This window comes from Malania oleifera, chromosome 6 (assembly GCF_029873635.1).
Source record: "Malania oleifera isolate guangnan ecotype guangnan chromosome 6, ASM2987363v1, whole genome shotgun sequence".
NCBI lineage: Eukaryota > Viridiplantae > Streptophyta > Magnoliopsida > Santalales > Ximeniaceae > Malania > Malania oleifera.
The window spans coordinates 107,215,175-107,236,274 of NC_080422.1; the positions used below are offsets into that span (position 1 = coordinate 107,215,175).

The 21,100-nt window shown below is 34.6% G+C and overlaps 2 protein-coding genes and 1 pseudogene across 3 annotated transcripts; all 3 read left to right on the forward strand.

Annotated features, from left to right (window-relative positions):
* The first annotated feature begins 2,337 nt into the window (after positions 1-2,337).
* Positions 2,338-3,528, forward strand: LOC131158185 (triphosphate tunnel metalloenzyme 3). The gene has a single exon (XM_058112858.1). The coding sequence runs from the start codon at positions 2,770-2,772 to the stop codon at positions 3,373-3,375; it is 606 nt and encodes a 201-aa protein (XP_057968841.1). The 5' UTR covers positions 2,338-2,769; the 3' UTR covers positions 3,376-3,528.
* A 421-nt stretch (positions 3,529-3,949) lies between these two features.
* LOC131158755 (heat shock cognate 70 kDa protein 2-like) lies at positions 3,950-5,108 on the forward strand (annotated as a pseudogene).
* A 9,057-nt stretch (positions 5,109-14,165) lies between these two features.
* Positions 14,166-17,327, forward strand: LOC131158186 (uncharacterized). 2 transcript variants are annotated; one of them, XM_058112859.1, is made up of 4 exons: positions 14,166-14,388; positions 14,559-14,709; positions 16,646-16,704; positions 16,793-17,327. In XM_058112859.1, exons 2-4 carry the CDS (start codon positions 14,584-14,586, stop codon positions 17,136-17,138), a joined length of 531 nt encoding a protein of 176 aa, XP_057968842.1. In that variant the 5' UTR covers positions 14,166-14,388; positions 14,559-14,583; the 3' UTR covers positions 17,139-17,327. The 2 variants fall into 2 exon arrangements, with proteins under 2 accessions (XP_057968842.1, XP_057968843.1); XM_058112860.1 differs by having other exon boundaries at positions 14,172-14,388; positions 14,564-14,709.
* The last annotated feature ends 3,773 nt before the right edge of the window (positions 17,328-21,100 follow it).

Sequence of the window (21,100 nt, forward strand, 5' to 3'; positions counted from 1 at the left end):
TATCAATGTTAGATATTATTATAGGACAATATTTTCTCAAGTCTTGATGATTGCAAAGAGTATTAGTAATCACATGCTAGTCACGTATAATTTGTTAGACATGTATATAAAATAATTAATACATTTTCCTTATATAACTGTATTTTTGAATCTTATTCTGGTTATGTAGATCGAGATTTTAACTTTTTTCTAAATTTGAGCTTAGCTTAGAGGACAAGAAATTAATAATAATTAAGTGATCTAACGACATCTAAAAGGTATAATCAAGTTAGTGTTGACTTTATTAATCAAATAGACACATAATCTCATCACATACTCCTCCTTCGTTATCTAAGTCGAGCTAATTAGGCCAACTCCTATTCAAGCATATCAACAAGTAAAGAAATTAACTTTCCATTTTATTTTTTATCTGTATCACTTAAATATTGTTGAAGATAAAAACTAGCCAAATATAATTAAAAATTAAGACAACCAAAGTCTGATGGCTTGTGTTTTAACTTAATATTTATTTTATTTTTCCAATTTTCTTAATAAAAAAAAATAAAAGATTAAACTTTTCATGTTTTATTATGTCTTTATGTTGTTTTTAAAATTCTAAATAGCACCTCTATATTTCATTATCAACTAGTTTCAAAGTGATGCTTTATTTAATAGTAACAACTTTGTGGATACACAAAATAAACATGAGAAGAGTAATAGAAGGGGATGAGTAGTTCTAGGTTTTAAGATTTCATTGTGCAGCTAAAAGTGTTGAATGGTCTAATCGGGTTGGCTCAAGTAGTAAGGGCAACTTGTGACTTTAGTGACCCCAAGGTCATAAATTCGATTCCTTCTTAAGAGTTTACACAGATGAATTACCAAGGGTATGCCAATGGGTGGGCAGTTTTCACCTCCCGAGTTTGATGCCGCACCATAATATCCAAAGTAGTGTGATGGTGGTTGAAGTCCCCATATTATTAAAAAAAAAAAAAAAAACTAAAAGTGTTGAATGAGTAATAACTTTACATATCTATTGATTTTTCTATTCATTAATTTTTCTCCTCTCTAGGATGAACCATTCAAGTAGCCCTAAAGGCCCAATTTGTCTTCTTTTATTCTACTTCAAATTTTTGTTTCTTGCACCGCGGGTTTGTTGACTATGTGCACAAACCAAGTCGATCATTTCTTGTATAAGACTCATATTTTATATAAAATTCACATACATGACAAAGGATAAAATGCTAGTTAATTATTCTTAAAAAATTATTAATGTATTGGAATTTTTAGAAGGAGCTCGTGGTGGAGTTAGAAGAAGTGAACGTCATGGTAATGCATCAATATAGGGAAGACAATAGTGCGACTGATTTTCTTGTTAAAGAAGGAGAAATGAGAAATAATGTAATTTACGAAAAACAACACTTTTTACCACATTATCTGAAAGGTATTTTTCGAATGAATAGGTGAGGTCTCATTTTCATTCGTCGTTAGTTCAACTCTAGAGTTTTGTTTAATAAATTTTGATTTGTTTTTAGTTGTATTTATATTTTTATCTTTTTTGTTAGTTATGTTTAGTTTTGTTGTTTTGATTTGATTGGTTGTTGATATTATTTTTGGGAGAGTTTTTCTGTAATCTCCCTTTTACTTATCTTGTAACCACAGTATTCATTCGCCAAAAGTGAATGTATATTAATAAATAAAATGGAGGTGCTGCCCTCTTTCTCTTTTTTAAAAGTTATTAATGTATTGCAATGAAATTTGTGATGGTAAATCTTTTGAGATATATTTAATTCATGGAAATGATTTTTTTTAGGGATTGTTTGGTATCATTGTAAAATATTAGAGAAACAAAAATTAAAAACTAAAAACTAATAACATGTTTGGTTAACATTTATAAAATTAATATAAATTGAAAAATTAAGTAAAAAATACTCATTTTTATCTTTACAATAAAAATTTTATTAGATATGACAATTGAAAAATAATGAAAATATTTTGTAATTGGATTTATTATTATTTTTAAAAATTTATGTATATATTTTTTAATTGTATTCAAATTTATATGCTCATTTAGTTTTAATTTTAATTTAAAAGTGTATAAGATGAATAGTTTAATCCAAAAAAAAAATATTTTTGGATATTAAAACTTTTGTCAACAAGTTGTCAAAACAGCTTATAACTATAAAATATAATTTTTAATTTTTTGATAAATAGCTGAAAATCGATAACATAAACAAATGTATTTATAATCTATTTCTTCACCAAAAAAATAAAAGACAGCAATACACCAAACATATCCTTAATTTTCAATCAAAATCCAAAGAAATGAACCTAACCATTAGGTTTTAGTAACTTATCCAAGAATTTGGTTTGGTTTGGTTTGGTTTGGTCATAGATGCAACCTTAGGATTTTATTTATTTATTTATTTTGGTTTATTTATCCAAAGCCACGAATTTAAAAATATTTAGAAATTATTAATTTTAAAATAAAAAATAACATATTTTAATAAACACGGCTCTGGAAGTCCTTCCTACCCGAATCAAGCTTGACCATCGCTAGGGTTTCGCGAGATTTTGAAATGTTGAGAAGAAAACCAAGCAAGATCGAAGTGAAAGTCGAAGACAAAGAAGAACTCGAAGAAGCTCGCAAGCGCTCCGCCTCCACTTCCGCTACCGCCACAGGCGCAACCTCTCTCTTACACCACCTCGACCGTTCCAAAGACCCTTCCTCCAAGCCCCAGCGTATCGGCCTGTCTTCCTGAAACCTAAACCCTAACCCTAATCATAACCCTTATGGAGGTCGAGGTCAAGATGCGTCTCCCTGACGCAGCCGCCCACGGTGCCCTGGCCGCCGTCCTCTCTCCTTTCCGCCTGAAAACCCACCGCCAGGATAACCTCTGCTTCGACGGCGCTGCCGGGGAACTCTCCTCTCACCGCGCCGTACTCCGCCTCCGATTCTACGACGACGATGCCATCTGCGTCGTCTCTCTCAAGGCCAACGCTGTTCTAATCAACGGCGTCAGTCGCGTGGCTGAAGATGAGGAGGAATTGGACCCCGCGATTGGCCGCAGTTGTGTGGCAGAACCGGCGAGGCTTCGGTCGGTTGAGTCGAGAGTGGTGAAGAGGGCTAGGGATGAGTTTGGGGTTGGTGATGGGGGCTTTGTGTGCTTGGGTGGGTTTAAGAACGTTCGTGATGTTTATGAATGGAAGGGATTGAAATTGGAGTTGGATGAGACCAAGTATGAGTTTGGAACCTGTTATGAGATTGAGTGTGAGAGTGCTGATCCTGAAGGCGTAAAGAAATTGCTTGAGGAATTTTTGAAGGAGAATGAGATAAGTTACTCATACTCCAAGGCCTCAAAGTTTGCAACTTTTCGATCAGGAAAGCTGCCACAGTGAGTGAACTGTACTTGGGTTTGTGTGTTTTGCCTTAACTGATACTTTCATATGGAATTGAGATTTGAGACAATTTCTTTCTACGAAATAAACTCGCATGTATTTATTATTGAACCGGTTTGGGCTCACTGGAATTTATGGTATCTTTACTGATCATTAGCTTTGTATTTTTGGCTTTCTGATTCTTTTTTGTTTGAAAAGCTTCTTTAAAATGATACTTGCATATGGGATTTAGATTTCAGGATATTTTCTTTTATGCTTGATAAGCTTATATTATATATTATCAAATCTGAATGCATTCTATTTTAATTCCCCACCCCCACCCCCCTCCCGCGGTGGGCGCCACGGGGCCAATGAACTTTTTCAAATCTTCATCTTCTTGAATTTGAGCTTTGGCTTGCATTTTTTGAGATGGAAAAGTGTGTGCCACCAGTTTTTAATGATTGTGTTGTTAGACTAGTGCAGAATTAGCTGACAGGGCATTATAGAAAACCTGGAGTTATATTAGTAACCAGCTCATTCTTCGCTCCAGCTCGAACCCTTTCACTAGCTGAACCTTTTTCTGGCGAGAACAAGAATGGGCGGGAAAGTTGAAGGTCCAGCAATTGTAATAGATCTGGGTATTACCTACTCGTGTTGGTGTTTGGCAACATGATCATGTTAAGATCATAGCCAATGAACAAGGCAACAGGACTGCTCTTTCCTATGTCTGCTCACCAACGACCCAAGTGCTGCTGCTATTTGCCTATGGGCTTGACAAGAAAGCTACCAGTGCTGGTGAAAAAATGTATTTACTCATCATTGATATTGATGGCGGCACTTTTGACATCTTCCTCCATGCCACTGAAGAGGGTCTTTTAAAGTGGAAGCAATGGCAGGAGATGAATCATTTTGTTCCAAGAGTTCAATAGAAAGCACAAGGACAGCAATAACCCTAGAGCATTGAGGAGACTGAGGGCATAGAATGAGAGGGTAAAGAGGAATCTTTCCTCCACAGCTCAGGCCAGTATTGAGATTTATTCTTTGTTTGAGCTTATTGACTTCTTCTCCACTTTTATCCATGCCAGATTTGAGGAGCTCAACATGGGTCTCTTCAGAAAGCGCATGGAACCTGTGGAGAAATGCTTGAGAGATGCTAAAATGGACAAGAACCATGTCCATGATGTTGTTCTTGTTGGTGGTTCTACTAAGACTCCCAAGGTACAGCAGCTGTTGCAGGATGTCTTTACTGGGAAGGAGCTTTACAAGAGCCTAAATCCCAATGAAGCTGTTGCTTATTCTGCTGCTGTGCAAGCTGCCATTTTGAGTGGCTAGGGAATGAGAAGGTTAAGAACCAGCTGTTGTTGGATTTCACCCCTCTCTCCTTGGTTTGGGAACTGCTAGAGGGGTAACACCACCATCCCAACCCATAAGGGAAAGGTGTTCTCTACCTACTCACAGGTATATGAAAGTCAGAAAACCAGAACTAGAGACAACAACTCCCTGGATAAATTTCCCTCCAGCCCCCAGGGGCGTTCCTCAGGTCACTTTTTGTTTTTGACATTAATGCAAAAGATATAATAAACCACTTTGCTGATGAAAAAACAACTGGGCAGGTAAACAAGAAAATATTAGGAGCTAAAACCAACTTATACAAGCTTTTTCTACTCAAATTATTTTTAGAAATGTATCAGCATGCTCATATTGATGGCCTTGTGGGGATAACTTCCATCAAATCAAATATGGTAACAAGGTAGAATAACTTAGTTTGTTGTTTAGAAATGAAACTTCAAACTAAGAGACAGCGGAAGACTGCAAACGCTTGAAATGCTTATTGAGAAGGTTGAAAACAAATAGAATGACAGTATGTTGGATTAGTGGAATCAATGCTGTATAATGTAAATAAAAATATGCAATTAGTTTGGTGGATGAAATAAAACTTTGAGCATTTGGGCAGCAATGATTTTAGTTGAGCAAATATAGAACTATGGATCAGAAAGCAAAAAGAATTGGAAAGCTCAATGCCTTTGAGAGACTGCATAAGGCATTGGAGAATTATTGTGGAATTGCAAGTATGTGTTCTGGGCATGAAGTGGCAGATTTTGACTCAATGGGTGAAAAGGCTGTGCCGTCCTCTGGAGCAGGTTTGATCATGAGACAAGTATCTGAAAGGAGTTCACAATGAGAATCTGTCTCACATTATCACATGTTTAGCCAGAAATTGTAAGTGATTTAAGAATAAGTTATCCATTTCTATTTTATGTTTTTATATACTCTTCTTTTGCTCTTTTTGGTTTAGTGTAGGATGCCTTATACGCCTTGTTTGTACCTCTCTTTTCTTGATAGGTTGATGCTCTTGGTCCTGCACCCTTTTCTCATGGTTTCACTTATTCTCAAGTACTTTTCTCCAGTAATCCATTGTTTTACACAACAAATCTAACTTATGGAGCGCTTTGTTGAAGTCTTTCAAATGCCTTAACCCAATCCACCTGATCTGATGACCAAGCAGATTGTTTCTTAGTTCACGAAGTAGAACTTCCTTCTTTGCCAACTATCACCCAAAAAATTTCTTCCCAGCTGTCAAGTCTCTCAACCACTAGTGCTGGAAGTTTGAATGAAAATAAATTAAATGTGGAAATAGCAAGGTGGCAAAAAAAATCTCTATATTTGGCTCTTCCACTGTTTACAGTTTCTTTGAAATTCCAACCTGCAACATTTTTTTTTTTTTTTAAATCTCTCAATAACAATCTCAGATTGTCTCACTTTTGAATGTAGTACCTAGAAGCATTTTCAAGCACATTGCATTGGTAGTGCTTCCCACCCTGCACCATGGGTTAGCTGCTTGCATGCTGGCATGCCTCACATCCCCAAATGAATAATCTCACCCATCTTCGTTTTCACTCAGTTCAAAGGCTGCTTTAAACCAAACAATTGGAGCACAACGCTTAGTGCCCGTAACTGCTCCTCGTTGTTTCCAAAGAAAATGGTATCATCAGCAGAAGCTATGAAGGTTACGTGTAAATCAGACACCCACAAGCTTGCCTTGGTCTCCTCCGATTGGTGAAAAAACCCTTAGGAGGGCAATTATTAATCACTGAATAATTAGTAGTGGAAATGCAAAACTTGATCCATTCCCTCCATTTTTCGTCCAAACTCCAAGCTCATCCTTTCCAACAGGCGGAGGAGCAAGTCTGAGCAAGCATGGTCAAAAGCTTTTCAATATCTGTTCTTTATATCAAAGTAGGTTTATTCTTTCAAATTCTAGAGTTCACACATCATCTGCCGCAACTAGAATCATGTTAAAATTTTGGCTTACTGAGATGAGGCATTTTCAGGTTCTAAAAAACTTCCCCAATCACCTTTTTGAATCTCTGAGCAAAAACTTTTGCCATCAAACTTATAAACACTTCCGGCCAGGTTTATGGGCCTAAAATCCTGAATATCCCTATCCATGTTATTTTTGGGAATAAAAACAATGAATCATTGGCTTTCACCAATGATGATCTCCCAGCTTTGTTTATTGAAGGCCAAAGATATCTCAATGCATTACTTAGCCTGCATTTTATACATTTAACATATATTTGCACAAAACTTACATTTACTCATGCCACACAATTTAATAATAAAATTCATACATATTCCTTCTAAAATAAGTCAACTCACATTTAGCATTTGAATACTGAAAATATAATTCACATTTCTTACATAATTTTTCAGAAAATACCTTTCACTTTCATCAGTCCATTTTCACATATGCATTACTAAATAAGTGGTCATAGGCACAGAAAACGTAATTTACATGGTTGGCATTTTAAAACCTATACCAAAACATATACTTAAGTATAACATAATTCATTATCTTTTATTTCATAAAACCTGATTTAATATATAATTTTTCCTTATCTGAATCCTTGAATTACATTGACAAGAGTCCCACACAGATGCCCATGACACTCACCTAAACCCTAGTTCAAAAACCTAGTCCAATTAAATCAATCATAAATAAAATACTATTTTAATATTTCCTAAGCCATTAAATTCCAAATAAATAATTATACCCTCAAATATAACCAATTTACTTATTTTCCAAAATCTCACTCTCGCTTTGGAGTGGTGCCTAGGAAACCCAAATTGAAAATTTACTCTAACCAAAATGATGACGATTGCGACTAGGACCCCATGGTGGTACCTGATCGTCGATTTGACTAAAGATCTAAGGAAAAATTGAGTAAATTGGGAAAAGTTGTTTTACCCCAAGAATGGTATCTACGCTGCTCCCACGACAAATCTGCTCTTATAGAAATGTCGATAGCGGAGTTAGGAACCCAACGGTACCTTTCGTTTCCTGATCGGCCGAATATTTGTTGAGAAAATAAGGAGAGAGAGGTGGAGGACGGAGGAGGCGTGAGTGAGATGTGAAGAGGGAAAATAGACGTTCTCTGTATCTTACTTTCTCAGGAAGTTTTGAAACTTCCTGAGAACCTAACATTAACAACATATATCATATATCTATTTATTATAATATCATTACTTATATATTAAATTACTTACAAATATATATATAAAACTTATCATATATATCAATACATTTAGATACCGTAACCTTATATATATATATATACCCATCATATTATTTACTTAATTAATTCAATTAAATAATATTTAATTAATTTATTAACTCAATTAAATAATAATTAATTAATAGTTAATCTTAATTATTATTATTTTTAGGATCACTACATTCTCCCCTCCTTTAAAGAATTTCGTACCCGAAATTTGATAAATACTACTACGAATAAAATCTCTCATGACCTCAACGAATCTAAGTTAACCTCGAATAACAATAATCAGGAACCCCACAAACTTAAGCTAAACTCGTTAACAAGCCTCAATTTAAACATCAAACACCTATATGAATCACAAACCATTAAATCACATCACCTAAATTATTCTTATTCAAAGATTATTTTTTTTTCTCCACAAATCAACCAACCTAACCTTTGAGTTCAAATCTCAAGTTCTAATTTTTCTAATCTAAAACATCACCATCGATGGATTTACCATGATTTTTTAAAAATAACTACTTCTTCAGAAAAACACAGAAGACCATCAAGCGATTTCTAGTTTCAAACTTACGAAACACAACTTAGAATTCCTAACGGTATCTTAATCTACCCATCCCTATCCTTATCGCAACTCAATCCTATACTTTGGTATAAATCATCCTTAACCTAATACTCTAATATTTCCATAACCAGACGATGTGAATCTAATCACATTTCCGACTGGACATTGCTCTGATACCATCTATAACGCCCCGACCCTCTAAGTGGACCCAGAGTGCTACTAATCCATTCATTTACCTGCTAACCGACATTCTAATATCACTTATGCAGCGAAAAACATAAATATAATCTTCCAACAAATATAATACCAGAGTTTTCTACTCCTATATATATACCATAATAAACCATGCATCCACCCATATTCACATATATACATATCCCCAAAAACATCCCGTATTCATAGTCATTCAATTCTTATCAACCTTAAAACATAAGACATAAAACATAAAATATTTACATTTCCAAAAATATCATTAAAATGTTTATACCCTTTTTCTTATATCTCCCAAAAATGCTATAAAATCTCAAGCTCTTTAAGCTCGATCTCGAGGAGGTCCTAAAAAAGATACATTTATATTCAGGTGAGACACATCTCAGTAAAGAAAGAAACAATATATTAAAATAGCGTGTGACTAACATGAGTTTATATAACAACATAATATTTAACATTTGAAAATCACTAACATAATTTCTAAAATCATTTTCTGAACCTAATCAATCACATGCAAAAGATTTAGCCATTAGATTACCCAAGGATAGGGGTGATTACCTGCCCATACAAGTAACACCCCTCTGCTCTCATACATTTGGCAACCCGAAGGAGCATATCAGGGCTCAGTAAGGTCTCTAGTGTTAGATTGATCTTGTACTCACACAATTCAAATAGAGGTTTACCAACGAAGGCCTCAAGGATAGGGAAATCTACCCGCCCATATAAGTAGGTTCCCTCTGCCCTAGTGTGTTATGCAGCCTACTGCTACATTTGATACTATTAGCGCACTCACCTTTCTCAGCAAGCTCTCGGGTGAAGAGTATGCCCCGTCCCAGTTATAACATATTCTATTAGCATAAATACTTCTAATATCATAATACATTATTCTTTCTGTCATTATTCAACAATTCATATTTGTTCATGTTCATAACTTTAACATTTTATTTCATTTTACTTTAAGTGACTCTTTCTCATTTATATCGTTCACATTTCACATTTCATTCCATTGTCATTTCATTCCATTTTCATTTCATTCACTCGTACTACAACTGCTCTTTAACCGTCATCAGTTAGTCCACATAAAAATGCACTAAAATATGCTAACACAACTTCTTTTAGCTGTCATCAGTTAGTTTACATAGAAATGCCCTAGAATCTGCTAACACGGCTCTTTTCAGCTGTCTTACCTTTACATGATTGCATTAACATATATAAGCAGCATAGTTCATATCATATTTCATTCTCAATGCATTACTGCATGTCACGACCTGCTCATTTTTCACATATTTTTTTTTTCTTTTTATATCAATCAACATCAAACCAAATCCACACATCACACATACCAGCTCAGCAGGTCTCCATCTACTTGGACCCGTGGGTACCAGAGATATAACAAAACATACAGCAAAAGCCTACGCAGCAGAAAGTATAAAATTATATACATCTCAACATAATGTGCCCAATACATACCAGAGTACTATAAACACTAACTCTCAATATATACATACATCCCAAAAATGGAATCTATGGACAACTCCCACAAAACCTAACTGTCCCTACCAAAAATTTACCCTTCGTAGAGGGTAGATAAACAACACTACTTCTGCGGGGCTTTTCCCGCTTTCCTATCCGGGGCTCCTGAAAAGTTAATAAAATTTAGGGGTGAGACACCTCTCAGTAAGAGAAATAAAGTAATACTAGTGTGTGGCAACATGAGTAATTCGTGTTCAACATATATCATATATAACACATTTAGTACTATTTCATCAAATCTGAAAAAACATATATATATATATATATATATATATATATATATCAACATGGCAGAACATACTGCATTTTCATAACATATCTCAACTCATGTTATAATAATAATAATAATAATAATATAAAACAATCCTGGTGGTTAGCTGACTGTTGTCATGTATTACCCCCACATGACTGGGTTTTGTGGCCCGAAGGCGGGACCTGACAATGGTTGGCCGACCACTGTCAAGTCGATAGTCTAGTTTGTAGGTCCGATGGGTCTACCCAGACTGGTCCGTACACCAGGGGCGATAACAGTACACTCCTCGAACATAACCACATCGACCATCCAATCTCACACCACTCCGTACAGCGTCGTTAACACAAATATCATGATCATGAGGACCATGGACACATAGCAATGGTACTGTGCACGTGCTAGCCTAAACCAAGCCAACCAGGTTCTGATATCATATACATATACTGAAACCGTGATACATAAATATCTCATTTCATTTATTTTCACATCAATCGTATCATTTCACATATATACATGTATCATAAAAATCGTCGGCCTGTACACCGGTATTTCTTATTTTAACATAGCACAGCCCGTACGCCGTCAAATCACATAGCATCGCCCGTACGCTGGCAAACCACATAGCAAGACCTGTACGTCGGCAAATCACATAGCACAGCCCGTACGCCGGCAAACATATCCACACACATATATATATATATATATGTACAAAAACATCTCGGCCCATACGCCGGTTTTTCCTCATAAAAATCCACATCATCCACATTCCTAGAAAACAGCATTACACAATATTTTTACTCATGCCACACAGTAGATTTTCCACATATTCAACATACGATCATTTTTACAGTATTTTGCAAATATAAAACATACGTATATATAAACATATACATTTTCCATAAATCAAATGATAACTATATATATTTATAAGCATTTTCCAAAACAGTACTAGTTTAGTTTATCCCCTTACCTGATTCCAGGAAAGCCCCTAATAAAATTGCCTCGCACCCGCAGGGTTCCTAACTCAACACCCTGAAAATAAAAAATCCCAAAATTAAAGTTCAGTATTTCGAAACATACAATAATTTCCTCAATTGCCAAAGACTCAAATATTGGGTAGAAAGTTTTCACCCAAAAGCATTCAAGTTTAAGACATGAGGGGTTCCTTGACCAACACTTTGAAACTGAAAACGCCCAGTATTAAATTTCAGTATTTTCATGCGCACAACATTTCTTCTAACTAGCGCAAGACCAAATATGACTTAAAAAGCCTTACCTCAACTTTGGGATGATTTCCAACTATCTTTCTCCCACGATCCACTCCAGCAGATTTGGAGAGAACTCCGCCAGGAGCATCGTGGTGACTTCGGATCGTCGATCTGACAACTGGTGGAGCCGGAAACGTAGAGAGAAGGGAGAGAGAACTGTAGAGAGAGAAAGGAGAGAGAGAGAGAGATTTTGTAAAAAATACTATCTTTCCCGGATTTTTCATTCTTATAAAACAGGATTTTGTCGACCAGTCCTTCACAAATTTCATAGACGAGGTCCTGTGTTCATCGACGAAATTCAGGCTGCCTTAGAACCTCTCTTTGTATTTTCTCGTCGACGAGGCCCTGTGTTCGTCGACGAATTCTCTTAAGCTTTCTTCGACGAATACAGGGGATTCGTCGATGAAGTCTATGGCTTCCTTCTGTTTCCGGTTTCCATTTCCTTTTCCTTATTATTTAAATTTCATTTTTAAATTCAGGTCGTTACATTGCATCTTATACATTTAACATATATTTTCACAGAACTTAAATTTACTCATGTCACACGATTTAGTAATAAAATTCATACATATTCCTTGTAAAATAAGTCAACTCACATTTAGCATTTGAATACTGAAAATATAATTTCCATTTCTTACATAATTTTTTAGAAAATACTTTTCACTTTCATCAGTCCATTTTCATATATATATATATATATATAGCTAAATAAGCTGTCATAAGCTCAAAAAACATAATTTGCATGGTTGGTATTTTAAAACCTATACCAAAACATATACATAAGTATAACATAATTCATTATCTTTTTTTTCATAAAACCTGATTTAATATATAATTTTTCCTTACCTAAATCCTTGAATTACATCAACAGGAATCCCACACAGATGCCTGCGACGCTCATATGGACCCTAATTCAAAAACCCTAGTCCAATTAAATCAAACCTAAATAAAATACTATTTTAATATTTCTTAAACCCTTAAATTTCAAATAAATAATTATACCCTCAAATATAACAAATATACTTATGTTCTAAAATCTCACTCTCGCTTTGGAGTGGTGCTTAGGAAACTCAAATTGAAAATTTTCTCCAACCAAAATGACGACGATCGCGACTAGAACCCTATGGTGGTGCATGATCGTTGATTTGACTGAAGACCTAAGGAGAAATTGAGTAAATAGGGAAAAATTGTCTTACCCCAGGAATGGTACCTATGCTGCTCTTACGACAAATTCGCTCCTGTAGAAATGTCGGTAGCGGAGTTAGGAATCCAACGATATCTTCCGTTTCCCGATTGACGAATATTTATTGAGAAAATGAGGAGAGAGAGGAAGAGGATGGAGGAGGCTTGATTGAGATGTGAAGAAGGAAAATAAATGTTCTTTGTATCTTACGAACCTAACATTAACAACATATATCATATATCTATTTATTATAATATCATTACTTATATATTAAATTACTTACACATATATATATATATATATATATAACTTATCATATATATCAATACATTTATATTTAATTAATTTATTAACTCAATTAAATAATAATTAATTAATTAATTAATTAATAGTTAATCTTAATTATTTTTTTAGGATCACTACATATATTATTATAATTTATGTTTTTCATATGTTTTATTAATTTTTCTTACTTAAACTATTGTATTTGTATGAAATAAAAAAGTATTTTTCGTTCATATACATTTTTGAGTTTTTGAGCCAATAGTGCGCATGACACAACGTTTTGGATCCAATACTTTATTTCTGTACTAGTTGATCCTGATTTGACATTAGAAGTATATTGATTTTTCCCCAATAATCAAGTACTTTTGTTTGTAAATACTGTCTATTTGATTCCATCCATAAATTTTCTTCCTTATGAATTTGAATCTCAATAAGAATGCAAAGAATTTTTAAATCAGTCGCCCATGTGGCTATACACTGATTCATGGGGTCACATGTGTACAATAAGATATTCTTTTTTTTGTTTTAAGGTTCATTTTATTTTATTATGATAAAAGGATAATATATTATATAATATTGTGGAAGTCAAAAGAACTCCGCGTCACACATGTTAAAAATATACTAAAAACTTAAAATATAAATTCTTCCTTTAATGAATAGCCTCAATAATCTAAGATATCAATAAAGTTTGACAACTAGCTTATTGATAGGGGATCGATTAGAAATTGTCACATAGATAACTTAGTTTCAAAAGTTCATATTGAAGTTGCAAATATCACTCAACTAACCGTATTGATTTAAATTATATTAATTTAAATAAAATTTAATATTATTATTTTAAACAGATTGACACAAATGTAAAGCTAAGGCCCTAAATTAAAACTTCCACGGTACTGGCAAAATAAATAAATAAATAAAACGCAAAAATTTTTATAAAAAAAAAATGTCTATCTGAAAAACTGCGTTTTTGCGACTCTCGCCAAACAAGCCCTTAAATCTTGATGAGAAGCAAAAACCCTAGCCCAATCGCACCCTTGGGTTTACGACAAGAACCCTACCTGACCCCAAAATTCTCAAAGCCTTCCCCTTTCAACACCCCAACTCGCCTGCGTACTGCATTAGTGCACAGAGCTCGCTCTGTCTTCAAGATTTCCCGGAGCCCTCTTTTCTTACTCAAGGTCTCTCTCTCTCTCTTTCTCCTCTCTTTCTCTCTCTCTCTCTCACACACTATATCCTTTGTTTCTTTGCTTACTCTCGAGTTGTTTTTTGGGTTTATGCTATTGCTCTGTCTCTCTCATTGCATCTCTCGTTTTTGTTTCTGGATTTTTTTTCCCATTGTAATTTTTAGTGTAGTTGAGCACATTTTTGGTACAATGGATGTGGGGAGCTTCAGCTCTGAAGTGGGTGCTTTGAACGGAGCGGTATACTCTCTCGTGGAAGCAGCGGTGGTGGACGCGATTTTGGTTGCCGGGAGATCTCTTTCCTGCCTGCTCACCATGGTATATCTTCCATTCCCCTCTAACTACAATTTCTGTGGTGAAGATTTCTATTTTTTGTTATGCAGGGGTTGTACTTCTTGCATTTGTTTTGCCATTAGATTTATCTTAAATTCTGCACCTTGGATATTTTTACTATTTTATTAAAGCTTGGATTTTTGCTATTACTTGGAGGTGTTTTATTCTTTAATTTTCTCTTCGACTTCATAAAAAAAGTTATCTATTCTGGTCGTAGGTTGAATTGTGTGAAGCTTAGAAATTGCCTCAGTCAACGATTTATAATTCATTAGTTGTTTATTTTGTTTGTTGTAATACAAAATTTTGACCGACGTGTTGTTCAGAATTTAGGTTTTTTCTCTACTACTTAGGCTGTTTGAACTTAATATAAAATTTCCACTTATTGTGTTCTTCAGAATTTGGGCTCTTTATTTAGGTTGTTTTGACTTGTTAGGGCACGCTCTTAATGGTCTATCTTGCATTCTCTCAAGTGTGGAAAGTACTGGTGCTTGTTATACTGGAATTTTACAATTTGCTTTAGTGGAAGACTGTATGCTTCATTTATAGCTCATTTTGTTTTTGGTAATGTAATTTTTCCGCATATTGTGATCTGGGAAAGTGAAATTCTTGCTTTACAAGTTAGGTTGTTGGACTTGTTGGGGCATATTCCTCATGGTCTCCATGCATATCTTTCAAAATCAGTAGTTACTGAGGCATGTTTTAGATTTCTTAACCTAGGGTCCTTTGAACTGATTTTAAGCACATTATTGTTAGTCATGTCAAGTTGCCTAGACTATTTGTGATTTTAATACCTGTTATCAGCTTGTATGATTTGGTGTTTTGGTTTTAATGTTTTTTTTTTTTCAGATTTGTGTTCTTTTTGAACACTCTCCCTCTCTCTCCGTCTTTCTCTCTCTCTTTCTCTCAATATATAGCATTATCTGTAATCAAACAAATTATGTAACCTAGTGTGTATTGATAACTACTGTTATGCTGCGTTCAGCTCCATAGGGCCAATAGCTTTGCATATCTAGCAGGTTTTAGCATGAAAGTGCCTGATCTTTGCCTCACTCTTGCTATTTTTTGACTTAAAGAGTGATTATTTTTTTTCAGCATTTTTTAGTGTCTGCACTACCTATTATTCACTTCTTCTATGCTCTTAGTAAATACCGTTCTAGAATGTTCTATGTTTATTTCATTTGGTTAGAAATATATGAGTTTAGGATTGTATTGTTGTAACACCCCAACCCACAAGAAGGGGGTTTTTCACTTTAAGATTGTATGATGTTAATAAGCATTGCCGTATTGCTCTACTTTTCAGTTCATCCAAAAGAAATCATAGTCATGGAATTTCAGGTGCAGAAACAGAGGAATCCATTTAGAGTCTTCCCACTCTGGAAAGAAAACATGAAAATCAGTAAAAACAAAGTGAGCACCTTAATACCAAGCATTAGGCACGCCAATTATTACTTTATCTAGGTTCTTTGGGTTGAATATATGTGTTGCAGCAGGAATTTTGGCAATTAGTTTTGGACACAATGCCAAACTGGTACTGGACCTACTGGTCATATGGCAGTTATGGCAATGCTGATTAGTAATGATGGCTTAGATATTGCTATTGTTTAAGGTTGAACTGTTGGATATTATCAAGAATAAAAAATTTCATTGGTGTGTATGAAAGATAGATAATTAGTAATGGCATGGAACTGAAAAGATAGTACATTGTTGCATATAAAAGTGAGGCAAATGTTTGATATTAGAGCGAGGACCTGTTCTATGATGGGACCTGGGTTTGCACATGCTTCCTCTAACAAACTTTCTGGTCTATAATATAAAAATGGGGGAAATCCTGTTATTTCTTTTTGGATGAGAACCTATGATTGCTTTGTTACGCGTTTCTTTGTTCAATTTTTTTGCTTAACACAAGCTAAAAATGCTTCAGACAGGATTGCTGTTAAATGGTATAAATTTGTCGCCAGCATTAATTATGACAGATGAAAGGTAATAAGAATCTTCCCACCATATTTTAACCTTCAATAATTTGCATGGAGGTAAAGAAATTAGGCTTGATGGATTCTTCTTTTTGTAGGTTTCCTATAGAAGAGCTTCACAGAATGGGACAGCCTGATCCTGAAAACGTAGATGGCAGTGATACAGAGGATGACGAGGACGAGGACGATGATGGTGGGGAAGAACAGGATGATGATGAGGGAGATGATGACTTCTCAGGTGGAGAAGGGGAGGATGAAGAGGAAGGGGATCCCGAGGCTGATCCTGAGGCCAACGGAAATGGGGGAAGCGACGATGAAGATGATGACGAAGACGATGAAGATGGTGATGATGACGATGGTGATGAAGAGGACGACGAGGATGAGGATGAAGAGGAGGATGAAGAGGAGGAGGATCCCCAGCCACCAACCAAGAAGAGGAAGTGAGCATAATTGTAGTGTAGGTTTCTATGTTTTCCCCTGTTTCTTCTCTTTTAGTGAACTCTGTAGCAGGGTTTCGACTTGGTTGTCTATTTAGGCTAGAAATTGACCATCCTGAATGAACCTCTTTGCTGGCATTTATCATGTTACAGATCATTATGATATATATTGTTCCCTTTGGTGGGATTAATGGCACTTGGGTTTCTGTTAATTATAAAGCAAGAATATTTGTCTTTGTTTTCTTCACAGGGCTCTGGTTGCAGGGACTCTGGAGAGCACATGAAATCCCCATTCAAATTAAAATAGGTGGGCACAGCCACTTTTGAGTAATATTGGAGCATGCTTGCTAGAAAGTGCTCCATCCTTTTTGAGCTAAATCCTAAATTGGTTCGACTTCAAGACCCTTTCTTGAAAGGGATGTGAACATGTTATGAACCACATCAACAAGACAAACAGAGACCTGCCAGTGATGGCTGACACCCCTCAGAAGCAACATCTTACCATGGTTATTTATTTACTCTTTGATGGCACCAAAACATTCCATGTTTAAATTTTTTTTTCCCAAATTTATTTCATCTCCCATCATACTTAGCTAGGGCAATTCCCTTCCTTTGGCCTCTAATTGGTATGGTTCTGATGAAGTATACAATGGCATAAAATCCTACTGAGGTTAGGAAATTTAACGACTTATAAGAGGTATTGCTTGGTGTGAGCTTTAATTAGGTGGGTCTTATATCATTATAGTGGGATCAAATATTAATACAATATCTTATTATTAAAACTTGATCCTTTACAAGTTCTCATAATCCTAATCCATACTCGTCACTATGCTAAATTAGTTTACTAGATCATTTCCCTATAAAATTTACTAATAACTAACACAACAAAATTCACACTCCAAATAAAGTAACTTTATTAATTTAATCATACAATTTTCTCTCTTCATTTTTTTTTTTTCAATTTTTTTTTAAGAAAGATTTGTAATGGATGATTCCTTAAGATTCAATTATAAGATATTGTATTAATATTTGGATCCATTAAATTTCTCTTAAAATTATGTGGGCTTCAAGTTGCATCTTGCTAGGGTTTTAAGACAATGGTTGACTCTTTCCTTCTTAGATCTTGCATGCCTTTGCCCAAATATCTCTTAGCCAATACCCCCATTCAATAAATTAACATAAATATGTGCATCAAGGTAGAGCATTAATTACCAAAAAAATTAATATTTATCTATACCTTTAAAAAAAATTCACACAAATATGAAATCAATTAATATGAAGTTTTTTACCGTGCCCCACATTCAATAGTTGTCATAAATTTGTTTCCCTAAGCGAAAAATGATAAAGAGGATTTGCCTCTTGACGTTTGTATATATTTTAAATATTAATCATATGACAAATTGATCTTACATTCATTAATATCAGACATATAAAGAGAGGGACTTATTTTCAACATGTTTAGAATTTTTAAAAAACATACATATGGACATATAAAGGGGTAGGTTCCCTATATAATTTCTTATGTCCAAGTAGCTTAATTACCAAATAAACTATCTATCTGTAGCATTTTTCAAAAAAGAATATACTAATATGAAATCAATTATTACCAATGATATGTCCATAATAAATCACGCTAATAAGGGCAGGTCAACGCCTGGCTCATACTTTCTCCAAGTCTGACTTTCTGACGAGTGATTAGCTCCGACCTAATAAAGAGAAGGAGAGATTCACGCCGACGCCCTTAAAAACAGAGTGACAGGCGCACGCACTTATGGCTGAAGAGCGATTCACGCCCCCACGCAATAAATCTGAGCCAACCAATGGTCAACTCAAGCCCCTATAAGTAGGGACTGGGGATGCAAGCAAAGGTAAGTCATTTTCAACACAATTATACTGTTGCATTCAGCCTTTCTAAAAGTATTTCCCTTACTTAGGCATCGGAGTGGCCCCCCGGAGTACACCCCGGGTCCTCCAAGCCTTTATTTTCTTCTTTCAGGTCAACGAGAGTCGAAGGAGCACCCCAACCATATTTTTTATCCCGCAACAACCAAAATATAAACTATCTCTAGCATTTTAAAAAAGTGTATTTTAATATGAAATCAATTAATATAAAATTTTTTGCCATTCTTTTTTCTAAAGTAAATGTTGGAAAATCATAATTTGAAAGGGATAAAGAAGGCCATTAGTTGGATCAAATCCAACATCATTTAATCTATGTATTATGTTATTCACCACTTATCATACCCATACAAGTGTTAATATATGGTTGAAAATCACAAATTGCTGGCATTTTGATAAATCTCACTTTTTTCTCCTACTCTAGATTACTTATTTCATGAGAACGATACTTACATATAACAGTTGCAATACAACTTTTGAATTTTTTTTTTAAGGTAGAGAACTAGAAACTTGTAACTACCATCGGTTCAGGCTCGTTCAAGTTGATATTGACCAAGTCAATCAAGTCAATGTTGATTCAGTTTCAAGGATATGATCAATTTGGCCAATTAAGTCTAAGTTTTGGTTTAGCCTTTCTTCCTTAAATTTTGTGTGCCTTAATTGAAAAATCTCGTCACCAATATCTCAAATTCAATAAGTTGCCATAAATTGGTACAATTGGAGGATGACTCAAGTATAAAGCATGGACAAGTTGCAAGGCCTCCTAGTAATAGGAGGTCTATAGATTTGACTTCAAACAAAATCCAATCCTTGACTTGATAGGAGTAAGCTACGGAGTTGATCATATTCTCTGCTAATTTGGTGTTGCCTAGGGGTCTTTATGGTTTGTCAAAGTTCGAGTTTTAGGCTATTAAAAAAAAGGATTTTAATAAAATGTTTGCACTAAAATGAAATCAATTAATATCAAGTATTTTTACTATGCCTTTTTTATATAAAAAATAAAATGTTAGAATACATAATGTTAGGGGAACAAAGAGTTAATAGTAAGGTCAAATACAACATCATGTGATACCCTTTCATTGCGCTACTCTATATCCATCTTAACAATACAAAAGCAAATATATTAAGGAAAATCACAAACTACTAGACAGTTGGATAAAGTCTCGCTTTTCTAACTCTAGATCATTTATTTCTTCACAATGCATTTTGTTAGCCTTGGAGGCTACATAATCATGGTTTATATGTTTTGATGATATTAACCTATATGTTGTTCCTAGTATTTCCTATCTTTGCAGATCATGTTTAGTACAGATTCCAATGACGAATGCAAGAAGTACTAAATCAAAGGCAAAGCTTGGACCGAATAGACGTCAAGTAGGAAAAATCAGATGGACACTCACTTGGAAAGAACTCAAGCACACCAAAGGAAACTTAATGTTGTATTATATGTAAAGGGGTGTATATTTGAGGTAGTTTATTTTGTAACTCTTGCGGTTTTATTTCATGCATAGTTTTTTAGCAAGAGTTGAGCAAAATGTACCTGCATACTAGGATACATGAGTTCATAGGATTTCACCTAACTCACGAACTCAACTTTCACAAGTTTTCAAAGATAAATTTATGAGTTTGTCAAAAGAATTCTAAACACAAATACGCTTTCAAAGCAACAAGTTTTCAAATATCTTGGTTTTATAAACATTTTCATACTTAGTCCCGATTGTGTCAAAACGAGCTTTATGTCCTAAAGGTTCAAAGAAAGTCAAGCATATTTTTATAAAGGACATACTAAGCATATAAGATATCAAATGAACTTTCAAATGTGTTTTCATAAAACAAGATATCCTATATTTAAAGTAAAACTCTTTTGAACAATTATTAAACTTTATTAGACTTAATATATTTCATATACTTTTGTTCAAGAATGTTTTAAGAGATTAAAAGACTTTTTGACAAGGAAAAACAGAGCAATTGTCGACCAACGTAGTGCAGCCTTGAGTCCTAAATGCCCTTTGGTATTTGTGTAAGGCCCCGAACCCCTAAACCCGGGTCCGGCGTGCTAAACCTGATAAA